At 48.8% G+C, this 20,427-nt stretch overlaps 1 protein-coding gene across 1 annotated transcript; it reads right to left on the bottom strand.

The window, feature by feature from the left end:
• Positions 1-7,150: 7,150 nt before the first annotated feature.
• On the bottom strand, positions 7,151-15,983 carry LOC115331275 (E3 ubiquitin-protein ligase MARCHF3-like). Its single transcript, XM_029993372.2, has 4 exons — positions 15,719-15,983; positions 10,449-10,558; positions 8,577-8,800; positions 7,151-7,259 (listed from the first exon to the last, which is right to left on the bottom strand). The coding sequence occupies exons 1-4, from the start codon at positions 15,981-15,983 to the stop codon at positions 7,151-7,153; spliced, it is 708 nt and encodes a 235-aa protein (XP_029849232.2).
• Between the last annotated feature and the right edge of the window lie 4,444 nt (positions 15,984-20,427).

Raw genomic sequence — 20,427 nt, 5'->3', positions numbered from 1 at the left:
AGGGGCTAGGGAGGAAGCTCAGCGGGGAGCCTATGCCTGGTCCTGGGGAAGGTCCTGGGGCGAGTCCTGGGGCTGGGGAGCCATTACGGCTTCCGAACCCCTCTTCCTGCAGCCTCCCCTGTCGCAAGACCCTGGCAGCCACTTCAGCACCATTTTTAAGCTGTCGATTCTTGAATTGTTAGCTTCGCACTGATGGCATCTACGAAAAGATCCAAGGGTCAAAGATCAACGCTTTCAAACCCACATTGGTCTTAGTAAAGCACACTCCCAAGCAGCACTTCAACAAATGTTAAGGTTTGAGTGTCTCCTAAAAAGTCCTTCGCTCACGACTTTTCAGTCCTTGCGGCGTAGCACCCGTGGTAGCCGATGATCAGGGGTCTACGACGTCAGGGCCGAGGTCCGGAGGTAGTGACGAGGCAGTTGACCGATGGACGAAGGCTTGAATCAGGCCCCGTACGCCGGTGGCAGCCTAGGACCAGGTGTCCGCCAAGGTCTGGGCCGAAGGACGTAGCGACGAGGCAGTTGGGCGTTGGCCGAAGGCTTGAGTCAGGCCCAGAACGTCTGTGGCACGGAGTGGCAGCGGGTGTTCAACTGCGCCACGCATGCAGTCTTGTCTACCTCCGGAAAGTTGGCGCCCGGACTGCGTGAGAAGTGGGTTGTGGGTCGGGCCTCTTGACGTCTGGTCACGCCGACGGAGGTCCGGCCTGGTCGCGTCTGCACCGTCCTTCGTCAACCGCCCGAATCACCTCTCGCGCTCCTCGCATGCCCCCACCTCGTCTTCTTCTTTCTCGTTCTCTTCGGCTGGTCGCGGGATTGCTCATCACACCAGACTAAGCCAATCAATTACCAACGTTGGTAGGCCACTGGCTAAGACAGGCAATTGGTGGCCAGCTTAAACCAATCGGTTGCCAACTTTGGTAACCCGTTGGCTCTATTACAGCTTATATTTCTGAGGGCGTTGTCACTACTGTAGTCAGTACTGCAGTTGCCGTATTTTGTACGCACTTTCAAGTCATTTTTGGGCAAGCAGGCATAATGCTCAGCTTCTTCTGTTATATGTTGCGTGATAACCTTTCTTTGCAGATTGAAATGCGCATCAGCTTTATGTCACCTCCTACCTCAAACATAGGTGTTCGAGATGTTAATTCAACGCAATTTTTTATTCGTGAAGACATGCAATTGCTTAATCAGTCGCTGGATATTTGTTTAAGGTTTTATTTTTTTGCTAAAATTATTAGTGCTTTTTATTTATTTTTTAATTTTGTCCGGTTCAGTCTGAATTATAGGCCGCGTTTTGCGGCTCAGCAAAGCGGGTTGCCTTGAGATTTTCAAGATCACATACAGTTGACAATACACCCGTGTCCTAGGTTGGGGAGGCGGGTGGAAATTTCGGGGTTGAACCCTGCCTCCCTCCCCCCCCCCCCCCCTCCTTCCTCTTTGGAAAGGTTTCCTGGCTGCGTCGCTAAATGGGCATAAGAGAAGAGGCACTATGCTTTTTGCCGTATAAACATATACACAAATCGAAGGAAGCGTGCATTTTGTATTTCGTGTGTAATTTACTAAGCATAACTATCAGTTTTGGGAAGACGCGTGTTAGTTATAGTCGGTGACAGGTGGTAGAAGCTCCTCCCATCTCTTTCCATATTTGTAGATCGAAAGATCAGGAGGAGTCGACCTCCTCTCCAGCGTTTATTTTTAACCTGTCACCGAACACGGTTTTTTTCTGCGTGGACGTTCAAGCTTGCTACAGCTCGCAATGCATACAGCGTTCTAATTCAGTTGCTAACTGGCTCTGCGTGTGAAAACAGAAGAATCGTTCCCCCCGGAGGCATAACTAGAGATTGTTCTCAGCGCGCGCGATCAGCACATTAAAAGAACTACGCCAATTATATATAACATTGGTAAGCCACTGGCTAAGACAGGCCAATGTTGCCCAGCCTAAGTCAATCGATTACCAATGTCGGTAATTGATTGGCCTAAGCTGGCCAACATTGGCCTGTCTTAGCCAATCGATTACCAATTATGGCAACTCATTGGCTAACATAGTCCAATGTTGGCCAGCCTAAGCCAATTGATTACCAATGTTCGTAACCAATGGGCTAAGACAGGCCAATGTTGGCCAACCTAAGCCAACCAATTGCCAACGTTGCTAAGCCGTTGGCTGAGGTTGGCCAATGTTGGCCAGTCTAAACCAATCGATTGGAAACGTTGGTGAGCCGTTGGTCAAGTCAGGCCAACGTTGGCCAGTATATTCCAGTGTACCACCAATATTGGTCCTACGATGGCTACATTGGCCCAATATTGGACCATTGTTTGCCAATTAAATACCAATGTCGGCCCGACGTCGTGTGCTGTCTGGGATAATATATTCTCGACTAATAACCTTTTTTGAAAAATATTCTGTGTTGACGGACTCGCAATTCGGTTTCAGAAGGTGTAGGTCTACAGAAACTGCCTTATTAGTACAAAAAGAGACAATATTAGAAAATTTCGAGAGTAAACTTTTAACGTTGGGGATCTTTGTAGACTTCAGTAAAGCATTTGACCGGATAAATCACAGAACTCTTCTTGATAAATTAGAATGTTATGGTATTCGAGGAGTTCCATTAGCACTCATTTCGTCCTATTTACAGTACCGTTCCCAATACGTTCAAATTAATAATAACAGATCTTCTATGCAACGCATTAGTTCCGGGGTCCCTCAGGGAAGTATTCTAGGCCCATTATTGTTTATCACTTATGTTAATGATATTGTAAATATTGAAACGTCTGCTAAATTTATTATATACGCGGATGATACCAGCATATTTTTTTCTGATTTAGGGAAGGGGTGCTCACTTTCAAAGCGAATTATTTTTTAAATAAATTAAAATCGTGGGTAGTTATGAATTCCCTTGTTATTAACACATCCAAAACAAAGGCAGTTTTATTTCAGTGTCCTGGACCACGCATTAGGTTGTCGCGCGATTTGTTTTGGGGGGATTGTGCGATAGAGTGCGTCGATGGTATAAAGACGTTGGGAGTAATATTTTCTTGTCACATGTCCTGGAATAATCATGTTGCCTATATTCATAAAAAGCTATGCAAAGTTGTCGGAATACTGAATAAATTCAGGCACATACTTCCGGTAAATATTAAAAAACTAATTTACAATGCTCTGTTTTACCCTGTGCTCTGCTACTCCCACCTGGTATGGGGTTCGACTGCAAAGGGCAACATTAACAAATTACGCCTATTGCAGAAAAAGGCACTCAGGATAATCGAAAATGTTCCGCGTGACTATCATTCCCTTCCTCTTTTTGAAAAACATAAAGTCATTGATATAACCAATTTGTATGCACATAGACTGATAGCTAATTATCAACGATCCGTCAGAGAAAATAATGTCATTTCTTTAGATCTTGGTAATCTAGAAGCAAACGAGTCTGTATATCCATCGCGACGTAGGCCCCCCTGGCGTATTCCCTTTTCAAGGACAAATTTTGGTCTACAAAGATATCGCCACCAGTTACCACTTTTATTAAACACCCTGTTTTTCCCGTGATATTGAAATACACTCCGTTAGCCATTATTCCATTCAAGAAGCTTTATAAAAAGTAACCACCACTTTTTTGTATACTGTTGATTGCGAAGTTGAATTCTTTATGTTTTTCTCGTGTTTATCCTCTATATATGTTTATGCCTATGTATGTGTGCGCATATCCGTTCTTTTTTGTCTGTGTGTGCCGGTGCCGCTCTTACCTTGTTCTGGGGCGCTGGGACTCGTCAAGCTGCAGACCTGCAGCTTTTTTTCCAGCGCCCCTGTCACAAATGTACCGTTTGTGGCAAAAATAAACGAATTTGAATTTGAATTTGAATTAAACAAAGCCTTCTGCACGGCCATATACACTTGCGCTGGTGTCTTTGCCAGCACTGAAGACGAAGTGTGAGATGAAGTACAGGCCCGGGGAAATTTTTCCGCTAGATTTAGCGGGGAAATTTTTCGCTAGAGCGGAAAAGTTTCCCCGCTAAATCTAGCGGGAAAATTTCCCCGCTAAGTCTAGCGGAAAATTTCCCCGCTGAATCTAGCGGAAAAATTTCCCAGCTAAATCTAGCGGAAAAATTTCCCCACTAAATCTAGCGGAAATATTTTCCCGCTAGATTTAGCGGGGAAATTTCTCCGCTATATTTATCGGAGAAATTTTCCGCTAGACTTAGCGGAGAAATTTTCCGCTAGACTTAGCGGAGAAATTTTTCCGCTAGATTTAGCGGAAAAATTTTCCCGCTAAATTTAGCGAGGAAACTGTCCCGCTAGATATAACGGGGAAATTTTCCCGCTAGATTTAGCGGGGAAAATTTTCCGCTAGATTTAGCAGGGAAATTTTCCCACTAGATTTAGCGGGGAAATTTTTCTGATAAATTTGGCGGGGAAAATTTTCCGCTAGATTTAGCGGTGAAATATTTCTGCTAGATTTAGCGGGGAAAATTTTCCGGTAGATTTAGCGGGGAAATTTTTCCGCTATATTTAGCGGGGAAATTTACCCACAATGCACCGTGCGATTACGCCGACGGCGACGGCGCTCAAGCCGGAAACGGGCGCCTAAGAGCTGCGCTCTAAAAGAACAGTTATCCCCGCTAAAACAAGTTACGCATTTTCGAAAGTTCAGGCTCCGTTTAAATGTAGAGCTAGCGGTAAGGGCTAGATGCCAAAGTTTCAGAACTTAGCGTTTTATGATTCAAACGTTAGTGGAGATTTCGGTCTTCTGCACATGGAAAGGAGGTGTAAAGGTGGGAGAAAAGGTTATACTAGGTTCCGCCTCCTCGGGGGGGGGGGGGGGGGGGGGGGGGAGGGTTGCGGATGTAAACATCTCGGCGTGGGCAATGGCGGACGTGCTGTAGCAGCTGTCGCTGTTACCGTAAGTCTTTGGCGTGGTTGCTGGTTAAAAAAAGAGAAAACACCGTTCCGCTTCTGTCCTGTGTAATTTAGAGGTCGGCTCTGATCAGGCGCTGTCCAAGGGGCAGTGTTACCAGGGGAAATGAAAACGTGCTGCGTCTTCGGATGTGGTGGACCCAATCACGACAGTATGTCGCATTTTCAATTTCTGGGAGGATTGACAAATTGAGAGCTCTTTCTTGATTCGCTGGATGGGGGTGGATGTCTATTCTTAGTTGGTGGAGCGATTTGTCTGGTTAATTCCGATAACGAGCGAGACTCTAGCCTATTAAATAGGTGCGCTGTTCTCTGCACCTTGCACCCTTCTTAGAGGGACAACCGGCTTTTAGCCGCAAGAAACAGAGCAATAACAGGTCTGCGATGCCTTTAGATGTTCGGGGCCGCACGCGCGCTACACTGAAGGAAGCAACGTGTTTTTATCCTTGTCTGCTAAGACAGTAAGCATAGACAAGTGCAAATACAGAGGGCTAATTGAAGTCCATCGGATTACCCTCGAGAAAGTGTTCGTCTGTTTAAATAACAAGGCATAGAAAAATAAGTTTCCATAAAATTTCGCCAAAAATAAAAACAATAATTACTTCTTAGCGTCAACGAGGCTACGACGTAACTTCCGCGATACTCTCGACGCCGCACACGAAAGGAGGGAACTTGCGGGTGCTAACCACCCTCGTTCTCGGTTGTTAGCAAACAAATCTCGGCGCGTCGGCCACCTCGCCCGTGAGTCCTTTGGCTTCGATCCTTGATATCTGTCTGCTAGTTGTTAGACAAAAACACATCGCACCGCCCGAGTTACTTCGTCTGTCCTTTCTGAAAGGCGAAGTCGAGCTCGCTCGTAAAGGTAAGAGAGCTGTTGAATAGCAGACGACGTTGCAAAGGAGCAGACGACGCTCAGATAGTGGGTATTGGCGACCCATCATCTTTCCTCTCGAGCCAATCAGAGCTCGGCGTTCTGACGTCACCGCGACCCCTGCGCAAGATGCAGACGAACTTGCCCTCCGCATAAGGAAATGGCGGTCAACGGAGCCCGCAAATGATGGAGATGAATAGTGTCTGCAATCTGGAAAGGGCCAAATTTCTCATGAAAAGTTTTCTAAAATCGCGTATAATTTCTGAATCAGATAACGGAAAGTTCTGACACTTTGGCGTCTGGTCCCATCAGCTACTTCTGGGCAGAGACTGAGCGTTCTGGGGTGCAGTTTATTTCTGCGGTGAGATGATCATGGTTCTCTTTTATCCCAAACGTGTTATTTAAAAGTTCTACCTTAGCATTAAACACAGCGTTTTTTTACGCTTCGAGATACATTTAATACATGAGGCGCTTCATATTAAACTCTAAGTAGTGCTTGGATAATGTTCGGCCACAGCACGGTTTAAGTTTAATGTCACTAATGATGTATCGGCTAGTGTTGCCGATAAGGCAAAACGGGCCGGGTGTGGGAAAGCAACGAACGAAACGTCTTCTTTATTTGGCACGCGCTTATCGGTCTGTTTTGTGCGGCGCGCGCAAGATACAATACAATGACACTTTCATTTTCGAGCGCAAGGTGATCACAGCCGGTTATTTACCTAAAACTCCCTAATTAACTTATTTTGAATACTTACTTTAGCTGGTACATTAGAATTAAAGATGTACGTCGTCAAAATTTGTTAATGCTGTTAGAATTCAGGCAAATGACAAATTTATGCCGTGAGGGATTTGAGATACAGAAGATAGACACAAAAAAGCATAGAAGTCTAAACCCGGAAGTGACGTCAGTCTCCGCAGCGGGGGCGTGTAGCGTGTCGTCGAGAGCTGATCTGGCAGCGTCGCGCTATTCTGGAGTCACGTGGTCATGGATAAGACGCGCTGCACTCTGCTGCTCAGGCGCGTGGCATTTGGCAATTTTTGTTTAGGCCGGGAGAATAATTTAGTTTTATGCGAACGTCGGGGGCAAGAAATCTCATTAGAATATGTCGCGTAAGGCAAACCTGTCTAGAGAGTTAATTATTTCAGGTAGTGAGATAGACAATATATTTTTTATGCATACTCCGATGTCCGCCGTGGCAGACAATATTACCTCGAAGAAATTATGTCCCTATTTCGAGCATTGTTTTTTCATGATTCTCAGTTGTTGGTGTATTTATTGCACCCCGTGGCATTTCTGAACACAAGCAGGGAAGAACGCAGCGATAAACAGAAACGGTCTTTACTGCAATACAAACAGGGGAAGGATGTGCCTAGGTGGAGCAGACACTCAACCAGCGTGGCGTTGCGGAGACATGGCCCAAGACGAGCTTGGTTGAGAAGTTCTTTCGGCGCCACTCTTTGATGGCGTCAAACGAGTACCTGTGAAGTGCCGGGCAGGTATACGCGTTACACAATAGGAAAACATATATCCCCATTATACCCGCTTGTACGGTAAAATCAAGTACGCTACGGCGGTGGCGTCGGAAGCGTTCGAGGAAAAGGAGGGGGGGGGGGGGGGGGTCGATTTTTCTCCTTCCCCAGACATCAGCGGACGCTACGGGCCATCCCAGCAAATCCACCGCCTTGAATGTATCACGTGACTACGCGCCTGTCCCGATGGTCACGTGATACTCACACGGCATGAGATTGGCTTCGAGAGCTTGTATCGCCCTCTGTGGTACATCGTAAGACGAAGCGGAATATTAGAAATGTCGAGAACATCAACAGAAATCGCCCCCCCCCCAAAAAAAAAAAAAAACAAAAAAAACAACAACAACAACACAAGAATTTTACCTCCCCCCCCCCCCCTTTTTGTAAGAAAAAAAAAAAAAGAAAAGCACTACAAGAAAAAGATATATGTTTGGTTGCTAACACGGTATTACCGGCCGGATTACCCCTGAACAAGTACATGAGATTTGTCACAGATAGAATTTGCTGATCAGCCGATCTCCAAACAAGCAATAAGCTGAAGAATGCATTTTTAGCGCACGACTTCATTAAGTATTCCTCTGACCATCTCAATTAAAGCTTTCAAATCTGCGAAATCTTACAGTGGCCTTGATCGAAGTGTCCCCTACAGCACGTATATGTCTGCGGACATTTGCAAGATGAAGACCGTGAAGTCAAACGTGGTTTTTGCGAATGAGAGATGAGCACGTCCAAAATCTTTCATTACCCTCGGTTAAGAGTTTAAATGTGAATGTTTGCATCTTGTCAAGCAATACAGAACACCCAACCTTTTACTTATAGGAGAATCGAGCAATTTTATGTTAAGTGTGCCTGAATGAAGAAAACATCTTTGCATGGCATATTCAGTAGGTGCTAGATTTTTTTGTTTTTTTTAAAGGTTTACCCCCCCCCCCCCCCCCCCCCCCCCCTTTTTCGTTTTCCTCCCCCACTGCTCCGTTTTTCCTTTCCGTCCCGCCCGCTCAGTCTCCGCTTTGCGACGATTACTGAACCGAATGCATTCCGATTTCTAACAATACTGGCTTCCCTATATTTAATTAACCAGTTGAAATAGCCAATGTGCACATATTTCGAAATATCATGGTGATTTGGGTTCAGGGGCAAAAAAAATTGGATGCCCTTTTGGTGCATTCCTTTGACGCTGAAACTGAAACCACCCCGAAGGATCAGTTAAATCGCCGACGTTGTCTGAAACTACGTCGGAGTGTCCACCCTTCTCCGGCCGCTCACATGAAGCTGAGGAAGGGGAAGTAGTGCCAGAGCACGTTCTGGACGGCGAGCAGCACGACGAGCAGGACGGCCGACCTGTCTCCCAGCCGCGAGGACAGGCGTAGCGCGTAGAGCCAGGCCAGCGAGAAGATTAATGCGATGCTAGCCGAGAAGGTGGCGCCCAGGGCCAGGTAGCCGAGCACCTTGCGGCGCGCCTTCGGGTCGCCCAGCAGCCACCAGATCGGCTGTAAACGACACGAATAATAAAAAAAAGAAGAAAGCTCAGAGTGGGAGGGCCAGATAGCCCACCCCCGAAAGGTCGAGGGCCGACGTGGGGTGGGTGCGGGACGAAACAATATTTTATTTTGGGCCAGAATCAAAAACAACCATGGTGTTTTACTTAGCAAAGTATCAGACTCTCCCAGCGACGCACCAAAATATCTTAGAAAAAGTACCTTGTGCTGTCTGCTTTTTGTAAACTCGCCTTTTTTTTGGAAGTGTTATTTTTAGTTTTGATTTGCCTATTTTTATTTATTTATTCATTTATTTATTTACAAATATTGCTAACTCAGCTTTGGTTGTTGTGCCAGAAGGGTTTACTGCACAAGAAGTTACGCAAAAGTATAATGTAATGTAGTACAAACACTTCAGTAACATAGAAATGCAACAATAAAAAAAAATGCAAACGCATAGTCAGCTTCTTACGGACAGCCTTGTAATGTTTTTAACAACAACGCAACTGAAGACGAATCAACATGGACTTCAAAAAGACCGTTTTACTCTTCTATGTTTGTGGAAAAGCAGAAAATTTAAAAGCGAGATACGACTGCTTTGTGTTCGCACTTGATGTTATTACAAGATTTAAAATCTCAACGTGATGGCATTCTTAAATGGAACAGAGAAAGCACATGCACTATTGTTGCCCCCGTCGCACAATTCGCTTGTCTCAACAGGACTGAAAAAAAAAAAAAAAAAATATATATATATTTCTTCACACGACAGTGTTTTCTGGCAATTTTTATAGCAGCATTATAAGGCTTCTGTTTTAAAGCTATATTTTGACGGCTGCAAGTCCGAGCTCATAGCTTTATATTTCGCAGTTGCTTGTGTTGAGCGTGGGTTCGTCCAGCTGAGATGTGTCATTAGGGAAAGAACTTGCGGTCCATTAAAAAATTTAGCGCGATAAGCCTCGCAGCGAAATTGTTGTTTCGGCCATCTACATGAGAAAAGGAGAAAAGTAAATATTTAGACAAAGAAATACTCAGTAAAAAAAATAGAATATTGCAAAATGTGTAAACACCTTTTATGAGCAGAGCTTCTTTTTTAGTTGAAATGAATCGACGATCATGAATCCACGGTCATGCAACTATTTTTTTATGGCCGATGTAACGCCGCGGGCATGCATGAGCGGGGGCTCGCAGCCGCAGGAGACCTTGGGGCCCTGTTCGGGCCAGGGGCCGTGTGTTTGAGACCTCTTCACTACACCATCGGTAAAGCGTGCTAGACATTTGTAGCCTGTTTGCATCATATGCGGAGCGCAAGTGCGGGAGAGGAGGAGAAGAGGCGCGGTGGGGAGAGGGACTGATCGCGGGTGCAGCGAAACTCCGTACTGGAATGACGAAAATAAACCCTGGAGAAGACGAACAAGAGGGACAAACACAAATCTCCAAACACAGCCAGGGAACTGGTGAGCCTGGACCGGGTATCGAACCCGGGACCTCTCCATTACCGGTGGAGCGGTCTACCAACTAAGCTAACCAGGGATTAGACGTCAGTAGAGCAAACGGGTTTTATCAGCTGCCACCAGTCTAACACCAACAAGGGTGAAGCTTGCAGTTTAAGGTTTTAATTATGATGCAATTAAATCCAAAGGTGCAAGCGAAGCTGCCTCACCTTCGACTGTCGGCGCACGGTGAACTGGAACTGACAGATCTGGCACTTGCCGTCGGCAGTGCGCGGGATCCAGCGCTCCAAGCAGTCTCGGTGAACACTGCCGATGGTTCCTGCAAGCAAGCAAAATGACAATTGCAGGTTGTTTCCATGTCCTATCTGGATCTATGGATGCATGGATGCAAAACGACTGGATAACTTTGAATGGGCAAAGGAACTAATTCTAGCCGGGGGGTAAAGACGGGAACGGAGCGCTGCAAATCGTAAACGCCGACATCGGTGGCCTGAGAGATCGAACGAGTCAGTGAGTGAAATAAGACAAAAGAAAGCAGACGAGGCACGTTCGTTCTGCCAAGACGCGTTCAAGTCGGACTTGCTTGCTAACAGCATTTTATAACATGCATAACGCGTGTGTTTTCTCGCAAAAAAAAAAGAGAATATTTAGGTACCGACCTTGAAAATTATATTTGTTTTGTTTCTTTGAGTTAACTTGACTCGTCAGCAGTCGGGCCTTCCAAGACTACCAATGATTAATGCGTTAGTATATATTGCCCTGGTGCATGCAGCCAGCCTTCTTTGGTTTGGACTGGACTTGTTTCGTGAGGCTGCGGCGCAGTTCGTGCAGTGATCATTCGCTCTGTTCGGTCGCTTGTTACGTCCACTTTCCCTCCTACAAAGGAGGAAAAGAGTCTCCTCGCACGCCTCCAACGGGTGCGTTCAGTAGCTTCTCCGGAAGTCAAGGAGCTATTAGCCCCGAGAGCGAACACAAGCGTCGCTGCGGTGGCCGCGTCCTGATTGGGTGAGGTGTACCGTGACGTCGGGGGGAGGACTCCGCTCCGCGATCTCGCATCGGCTCGCTTCCCAGCACCGGTTTCCTGGTTTGGCGTTGTGTGCCGCAAGCCCTTCGAGGAGCTGGATTTCGTTTACCCGGTGTACAAGACGTTGAGTTAGGCCGACATTGACGTGCTTCCGTACATTTTATAAGTTTGCTTGTCCCTTTTAGTTTTAAAATTGGGTTAAGAATCCCGAAAGCAATCGGCGGAGGCAATTCCGACGATGAACCTCCCGGTCCGTCCGAACGACACAAGGCAATCTTGCGAGGGGTCCGTGAAGCGGTGGCGCAAGTGTTTCAGACGCTGGAATCCGGTTCCTTGCATGTTCATGATTTAGGACGATATTACATCCCGCTTTCAAGGCATTTGAAGAGTCATTTATACCATGGGCCATTGGGTGGTCGGCAAATTAGCTCGCGACCCCAGCTCTGCGCTGCCACTCTGCATGCGCTGGTTCGCAGATGTTTTAAAGGCCCTGTATCTGGTTACCTTTGAAGTGCTCGTGGAACAAGGTTGTTTACATAAATGTAGTTTCTTCGTGTATTAAATATATTGTTTATACACGTATGCAGGCATATTTCCTAGAAGATGCACAATTACTGGAAATCAGTTTGTACGGTAGCACCAAAAACGGACGAATTGCCCTCAGTTGCCTGTACTGTATTGAACTGCCCAAAATATGCACAACAATAGTGCTGTAGTTTGGAATGTTTATACTTTTTTCCTGACATTCTTTATTCCAGTCTTGGGTATTCGGAAAATACACCGTTTAGTCGGAATGAACCTTTTCCACATACCGACGGCACCAGGCGGTGGCTGCACGAACTAAAAATCGAGGAAGTGACCTACCTGCGCTACCAATCGATAATGAGAGCTACGCTACCAGTTGCTTCGCTCTCTGAGCAGCGGCGCCTGCCCAACGCGACTTTAAAGAGGGGCATCCGTGGCGTCCACCCAAACGTCATGTTTTCCTTTCCGTCGACGTTCTTTTTTTGTGTAACACAATTATATATATGCTGCAGTTACGTGTTCTACTCGCTGATATACCGCCTCCTTCCGAATTTCCTCGATTTTTCGTTCTGACTTCCGCCGCTTGGCATCGGGCGCTCGCGCGTGCGCAGAACGCTGCTCGGAAAAGGTCCATTGTCATTTCCAATTAAAAGAGACACTGCTGCAGGTCCCCAAAAGCTTCCTCAGCCTCCAAACTCCCTACAGCTGGACTCTGACAACAGAGGAGAACAGGAGTAAAAGCAAGCATTCGAACGTTTGTCCAGTGGTAGATGCAGCACTAGTAGCAGAAAATGTGGAACCTGTAAAGGGCGACAGTCTGCGTGAGAAAACCTTCTGGTATTTTAGCTTCAGGACATTTCGATTTAAGTAAAATATGAATTTTAGGGCTCAAGGGACTAATAACGAGCTAGACACCTTCGCTTACGTTTGTTATACATTAGTTAATGGTTGATATAAACAAGCCCAAACATACCACCCGTGTAGTCTCTTGAAATACTATCCGAATCCAGCGAAGGACAAATGCGAGCAATGTATAAAATAAATGTTCCTTGTGTTTTTGTTTTTTTTTACTTTGCCCCTGCACTTAAGCTGTCTTACTTGTGATTCTCTTGTCATGGCTCAGACTGTATTTAGCATGTTGCTCGAGCAGCTTGCAGCTTTTCTGCTTCGGCGATCTTGTTTAAAAACAAATACAAAAAACAATAGTATACATAACCTGCCAATTCATTGAGAACACTCAGCAGCATTTATTGCGCGGAATGTAAATCTATACAGTGATGCTCCTGCAATTGTGGCCATACTTCTTTATTTTCATATACCAGCGTGATTCATGCGTTGCCTGACCTGTCAACCATGCTTAAAATGTTGCTTGAAGTTTCGCCTGTAACTACAGGCCATACCTCCACAAAGGCACATATAAAAATTTACACTTCCTACGAAAAACATGCAAAAAAAATAAATAAATAGAAACGAGCGCGCCGACAGCTAGCGTAGTCACAGCCTCCACAGGGCGAGCGGGGCGAGTCGGGGAAAAATTCTCTCCTCGCCGTGACGTCACCCCAGTTCGCCGTAAGGGGGCGCCACGCGAACTTTTCGGGGCTAATAACGCTCATCTTGGTTTTAAAAGCGCACAAAAGACGAGGACAGAGTAAGAAACACAAACGACGGACGAGCGCTCCTTCTACACTCCTTTCAGTAGACGGGCTCCTTCTACACTCCTTTCAGTAGACGGCGAAAAGCGACTTGCACGTCAAGGGCGATTCACACAGTTGCGTTGAGTCCGACCGAGGGCGAGGGTTGCTACGACAGCTGCGTCGGCTCCGACAAAACGGGGTAAAAACCGGTTTTGTTGGACTCGATACAGCTGTTGCCATAGCAACCCTCACCCTCGGTCGGACTCAAGGCAAGTGTGTGAATCGCCCTTTATAAGGTGCCTCCATGTCCTTCTGTTTAGGGCACGGTGTAAGATAATACTCTTCAGGCACTTTCTTCAGGTGAGGACAGCGCGCTCCTCGCGAAGTGGCGATCAAATACTTTACTAGGGGTAATACATTCCACACCACTCAAATACAATAGCCTCGGCGCGGACAGGTTTTCTGGGCTTGGCGAGAGCCATCTATCGTCGGGGAGGTCTCGGCTATCGGGCGGTAAATGATGGTGATGATGGTGGTTGTTCTACGTACGAAATTCATTTTTGCAGAAATGCTCGAAACACGTGCCGCGCGCCACTTCTAGGAAGAACATGGCGTCTCAAATCTAGATCAGTGCTGCGCCTAAAGGCCGGTTCAAGCACTGGCGTTTGAGTGCGTCGAGAACCGAAAGCGAGTCGCCGGCACATCTGTGCTTCGCATCAAGCGTGGAATGCAATTCAAGGAATCATCTTGGCACGCGATATAAGCAGCCGGGATGTCCTGGTTTGTCGCAGTCGCAACGCAGTCAAACGCAGTCAAACGCAACTGTCTGAACCAGGCTTAACACTTCGGTGCGCTGTGCCGCCATGATCCTCCCAAGGGTTGCACGTTGCACGCACCTCGTGCATCGACGCACCTTGCGCTACTTTCGAAATATGAAGGGGCTTTAGGTGGAATCGGAGACGAGACCGCCGCAACCGCCGCGAATATCCAGGTGCACATGCGCCAGAACTGACGCGGACCTCCCCTCCGTCAGGGCTGGATTCGGCGCTGTAGGCGTTCTGTCTAATGCAAATGAGCGGAGGGGAATGTATTCCCCTTAGTAAAGTATTTGTGCCGATAAAGTTCGCTTTTCACTCTCTCTCTTTCTCTCTCTCACTATGGTTTCAAGCGGCGCCGGCAGAAGACTCGTCAACCCGTGGGCACATGTGTAAGACGCAGGAGGCAGGCAGCAGTGCACAAGACGGCTCGTACCGCCTCATGCTCCACACGCGCAGAGCTCCAGCAAGGTTGTCGCACGTGCAGAAAGACCACGGTGTACGGGGGTGTCATGGCAACGAGGTAATTTGTTTCGCTCTCACACAGTTTCGCCGTTTGGCCCCCGGCGATACTGTCAGCCGCGGGCACGGTGGCTAGAGTGCCTTCATACACACGCGCATTTAGGCACCCTAACGGTGGCCGCGGAATAACACAGCCTATCGAATGCCCGTCGAACGAACACTCTCTGATTCCTCGCGCCGCGCGTTCAGCCCCGCCGTGTCCTCACCTAAAGAGTGTATCTTACACGAAATACTTTCTTACACAGTGGTTTAGGGTGATGCCACCCCTTGTAGTACCCGATGCCGACAGCAGGCGCTCACGGGGAAAATACAAAGGAATTTCGAAAAAGAGATTGTCGCCATATATCACAGTCAGCGCCAAAAATGCGCGCACAGACACGCTCTTTCACGCGCTTCTGAACAAAAAAGAAAAAGCGTGGGACAAAATGGCCAGATGTCTCCACCCTAAGCAAAGTGCACATGAAGGCACCCTAGCCCTTTACCCCGCAATAAAGGAGTCGCGCTCTCGTACAACGAGTCCCGAGACGGTGCGGTAGGAGTGAAAAGGGCGCGGTATGGTGTATTCCGTGTAAGTGTAAAAGTTCTGGTGCTGAAAGAAAAAACAATGGCGTTAGAAGCTGCGTCGGCTGCGGCATGGGCCTGCGGTTGGCTCACTTTTGTTTATGAAAAGTGTTCAAGACAAGACGAATAACACGTTCAAACTTCGTTTCAGCTCAGGTTTTTTTCGTAAAATATCTTGGAGCATCTTTCGTATGTTTTGGATATGCAAATAAACCAGGTAAACGTTCATTTGACGCCGTGTTTTGATTGGCCTTGCACGGAAACTTGGCGATTTTAAGTAGTGCGTACATTTGACCTGTGCTCTGAGCATGCCCAGTGAACAGCGCACTCAAATATGGTGTCCAGTGAATACACACCAAGGGAGGAAAGGCCTGCGCCTGTCCTCACTTCTGTCTTACCTTTACAGTCACACGGCTCGAGTAGGGGCTCCTTGTCGTCGCCCAGCAGACAGATCCTGCAGAGGGGCGCCCCGTCACTGCTCAGGCTGACCGACTCCTCCTCCGGCGAAGACACTTGTACCACCGCGCTGTCTAGCGTCGCGCAGTCTCGGACCTCGGAGTCCCTCTCTCCCGGGGGACCGTCCAAGACCTCCGGGAGGACGTCCGCTGCGCGGCGGTCCTCGACGTCGCTGCCGCTTGCGGCGGTTTCGGCAGTCACAGTCATGGTTCTTTCTGTAGCTGTGCTGCGGTGGTTTTCTTCTTTTCTATGGTTCGGTCTGGCTTCGACGAGTGTCACTGAGCTGTGCGCGAGCGTTCGAGCGGTTATCTCTTGCTCTGGAACGCGTACCGAACCAATACCACACAGAAGACAAGGCCTGCGCATGACATTTTCTTAGTAGATCCTCGACCCGCCCCAAGCGGCAAACACCTCGAAGCTTGACGAGAGAAGGGAACACGTCACAACTACGCTGCATTCACTAGCGGCAACAGCTGCGTGCGCGACAGCTGAGCGCGAGCTGATAGCGAGCCATGCGACACCATCAAGATTGCCCGTCTTAGCAGTCTATTAATGTGAGCTCGTGCGACACCATCGAGATTGCCGGTCTTAACAGCCTATTAATGTGAGCTCGTTCTGAGCCCAGGCTCGAGGGAAGGACGACGAAGCGCTTGATCTGTAAGACTTGCTTTTCTTACCTCCGCCGAGAGCTATTCGCAGCGCCCAAATTAAAGGACCTTCGCGCCCGAAAGGGCATCATGGACCAACGAGGGCCTCCCGTCACCCTCCGACCGCCAATGTTTGACCCGGGAGGGACGACTTCAGTGATGTTCGAACATGGTGTCATGAACAGCGCGCTAAGCCTATCACCTGAAATGGGAGACACAAACACTCGAGCTGCCAATACAGAGACAACCACGGCCACATCGGGCCCAATAACGGAAGGCATCCAGAACATGCCGACCCAAGAAACCGTTTGCAAATTGGGCCAAATAGAAGTTGACAGGGAAGATGGCACAGGTCAGCTGCAGGGGACCCAGTCCGCCGGCCTTCAGACCCACCAAAGATTACCACCGCCGGAGGTGAGCCAACTTTTTCAAGTTCTGGCAGGAGTGATTGAACGCCAACCGGCAATCCTGGAAGCTCTGCAACAATTTGTTGCTCGATTTGTGCCGCTACCACAAGAAGTCCTGAATGACCCGCCCCAGCATAAACAGAGAGACCCAAGGCAGTACCCACGGTCTAAACGAAATAACGATAGGTCACGGTCGCCCATGAGACCAACTACTGGGGACCGCGAGGCAGAGTCCTATCAAGGAGTACAACAAATGGAAGATGATTGCCGCTTCCCATCGGCAAACCCGAAGCCACAAGAAGACGGCTGGGCTTCTCAAGCTGGCGCGTCGACGTACAGCACGTCCCAAGGACCCACGCCGGGTCAATCCGTACCATCGGTACCGCTAACTGCGACGTCGGTCTCCCAGACAGACGACGACCAAGAATGGCCGCTCCCAGGCGCTTCCTCGCAGAGAAGAAAACGAAGCCCACAAGCAACGGAAAAAGACGACAAATCTACACCGGGGCCGCTTCCGGTACAAACTGTGGTGCTTCGCTCCGTGGGAAAGAAAGAAGTTGGTGCATTCACTGGAAAAGAAATCCGCGATGCAATCCAGCATGCCGGCATCCACGCTCAAGCGGACTACAGCGTCCACCGGAATGAGAAAGCGAATGCCTTGTCCATCACCACCAGGGACCCTAACATCACCGCAAAGCTCATGACAATAAAGGAAATCCGCAAGGGGGACGAAGACAGCACATTCCAACCATACAAGGCCCTCGCCGGAAACGAGTGCCGCGGTGTTGTGTACCTACGTGGTCAGGGTAATGAGGTGTCTCCTGCACAACTTCTGGAGGATATCGTGTGCAGAACCCAGAAGGTGGTAGCAGCGCGCCCCTTGGGGAAGAAGGGCAACGTGATACTCGTGACATTTCAGGGCAAAACTTGTCCTAAACGGGTGGCGTACATGCACGAGGTTCTCGCCGTTCGTGAGTACCGCCCGAGACCGCTAGTCTGCTTTCAATGCCATGCAATTGGCCACAAAATGGACGTGTGCCCACGGAAAGGTCAGCGCTGTGGAACGTGCGGCTCCCAGCACGATGGTATGGAGGAGTGCACGAAAGATCCAAAGTGCGCAAACTGTGATGGGGCCCACGTGGCCACGAGCAATGAATGTCCAAAGCGCGCAATCCCACCGCGGCGCACCCCGAAGAAAACTACGAGAACGGAGGAAAGAAGCAAAAAGCCCAAGCCTCTACCACCTGCAGCTGTACCGGTGAGCCAAGATGCCGGCGTGTCGTATGCAGCAGTGACAATGGGAGCATTCCAACCCACTTCATTATTGACGCATCCACCCCAACAGATGGACATGCCGACGCAGATCCTACAGCTTCAATACGCGGGATTTGCGCGAGTTGAAAAACAGCTGTCCGAGCTCACGGCGGCTATCCACAAACTCATAGGCACTCGCAGTGACGGATAGTAATTCTCATACACATACAAACACCCGAGGGGCAAAACACATCCACAAGCGCAACAAGCTTCGAGTGAACCCGCAACCATGGATCCTGCAATGGAACTGCGGTGGCTTACAACAGAAAATTCATGAATTCAAAACGCGTCTGTCAATACTTAACAACAAGGCACCTGACGTTATTCTTCTTCAGGAGGCTAACGTCAGGAATCTTAAAATTAGGGGATACAACACTTACATTAACCCCAGTATACAAAGACAGACATCAAATTTCGGTATTGTAGTTACACTTATAAAGAAAAAGCACAAGCAGGCAAAATTGAATTCCGAGGCGTCATGTTCTGATGACCGCGAAGTCGTCTCCACGCGGGTCAAGTTTGGAGACACACCCATCAACATACATAACACATACATAAGACCGTGCGGGGACTCGAACGAGGTCAATTGGATAAAGGGCTTGGTAGAACAGAACAAGCATACCATCCTAGCTGGAGACTTCAACGCCCGACATACCGCGTGGGGATACCCGAACAAAAACGCCAGGGGAAAGCACATCAAGAGAGCATGCCTCGCAGCTGGGCTTCATCTATGCAACGACCCTGACACTCCAACACGGCTGGCCCAAGTCGCCAGCCAAAAAGACACGTCTCCCGACCTCACTTGGGCCTCTCCACGTCTACAGGTGCAATGGCAAGTCCAGACTGATCCATGGGGCAGTGACCACCTCCCCATACGCATAAAGCTCCCCATCAGCTCCTCGCCCAGGCGTCGAGTCACTTTCACAAAGTGGGACAACTTCCGCACCGCAATGAGCCGTCTTGCCAACGTCCCATTCGCAGACCGGATTCAGCGAGCCCTTCGGGAGTCCCGTACGGAATACAACGTCAAGGAAGACACACCACCTCCCGATTTGCACCTGATCAAGCTGTGGGACAGGAGACTGGAGGCTCTCCAGCGCTACAGAGCCAGGAGATCCCTCCGGAATAAGATCTGCCTAAATCGCACGACAGCAAAGGCCAAAAAATACACAATCGAGCTCCGCCGCACTATCTGGCGTAGCCTGTGCGACTCCTTTAACGAACGGACAGGCTACCGCAAGCTGTGGCAAGCCTACAAAGGGCTTGCCGGGAAAACAAAAATGTGCAACACCGGAAGCAATCTAGCGCTCCGCCTTGACATCACGGAAGAGCAGCTTGCGGAAGAGGCAGGAGATTGTTTCTTCCCCCAACAGCCCGAGCCACCCGCCGCCGAAGTCTACGCCCGGGAAACCATCGTGCACGAACAGCCGGCGGACGCCCTTTTCACGCTCGCAGAACTCCTGGACGCTCTTGGCGCGGCACGAGCAAAGTCGGCACCTGGACCAGACCGTGTAACCATCACCGCGCTCCGGAACCTTCCACAAGATGCCATGAAAGAGCTCCTTGACACATTCAACACCATTTGGGTGAACGGTGAACTCCCGTCCGACTGGAAGAGGTCTACGGTGATCCCTATCCCAAAGCCCGGCAAGACACCACACGCGGTGGCTAACCTCCGCCCGATCTCCTTGACGTCCAACCTTTGTAAAGTTTTAGAACGCATGGTCACAACACGCCTGACATGGATTCTTGAATCGACGGGTGCTTTCCATCCCATGCAAACGGGCTTCAGACCTCACCTTTCGGCACAAGACAGCCTGCTCATGATACATCATGATCTCTACCAGCGCCGGCTTTTTAAAAGCCAACCGCGTACACTCGTGGCCATTGACCTACGGAAGGCATTCGATTCGATACCACACAGCACAGTCGTGGCCGCCGCAAAGAAAAGAGGTATACAGGGCCGATTCCTGAATTTCATCAAAACATTCCTACAGGATCGCACGTTCCAGGTTTCTATCGGACAAACTAAAGGTCAATGGAGAACAAACAATATCGGTGTTCCACAGGGGGCGGTTTTGTCGCCGCTACTATTCAACATCGCCATCGTTGACCTGGCTCTCGCCCTTGAAGCCATCCCACAAATTCGCTTCACCATTTATGCGGATGACGTCACCCTGTGGACGACGGCAGGTGGGGCGGATAGCCAACAACGCTACATGCAGAGCGCGCTTGACGTTGTCATGACCTTCGCCATCCGATCAGGGTTGGAGTTATCAAAGG

Source organism: Ixodes scapularis, unplaced genomic scaffold (genome assembly GCF_016920785.2).
Source record: "Ixodes scapularis isolate PalLabHiFi unplaced genomic scaffold, ASM1692078v2 PGA_scaffold0__279_contigs__length_252992795, whole genome shotgun sequence".
Classification (NCBI taxonomy): domain Eukaryota; kingdom Metazoa; phylum Arthropoda; class Arachnida; order Ixodida; family Ixodidae; genus Ixodes; species Ixodes scapularis.
Note: the sequence above shows the minus strand (reverse complement) of the source record. Positions and strands in the feature narration are given on the sequence as shown.

What these genes read in the sequence shown, in the direction of transcription:
- LOC115331275 (XM_029993372.2), bottom strand. Translation starts at nt 15,983, where the DNA reads ATGACTGTGACTGCCGAAACCGCCGCAAGCGGCAGCGACGTCGAGGAC. An exon ending in CGAGCCGTGTGACTGTAAAG is followed by an intron (nt 10,559 to 15,718) that starts GTAAGACAGAAG and finishes GCTTGCTTGCAG; the next exon opens with GAACCATCGGCAGTGTTCAC. An exon ending in TTCCCCTTCCTCAGCTTCAT is followed by an intron (nt 7,260 to 8,576) that starts GTGAGCGGCCGG and finishes GGCACTTCACAG; the next exon opens with GTACTCGTTTGACGCCATCA.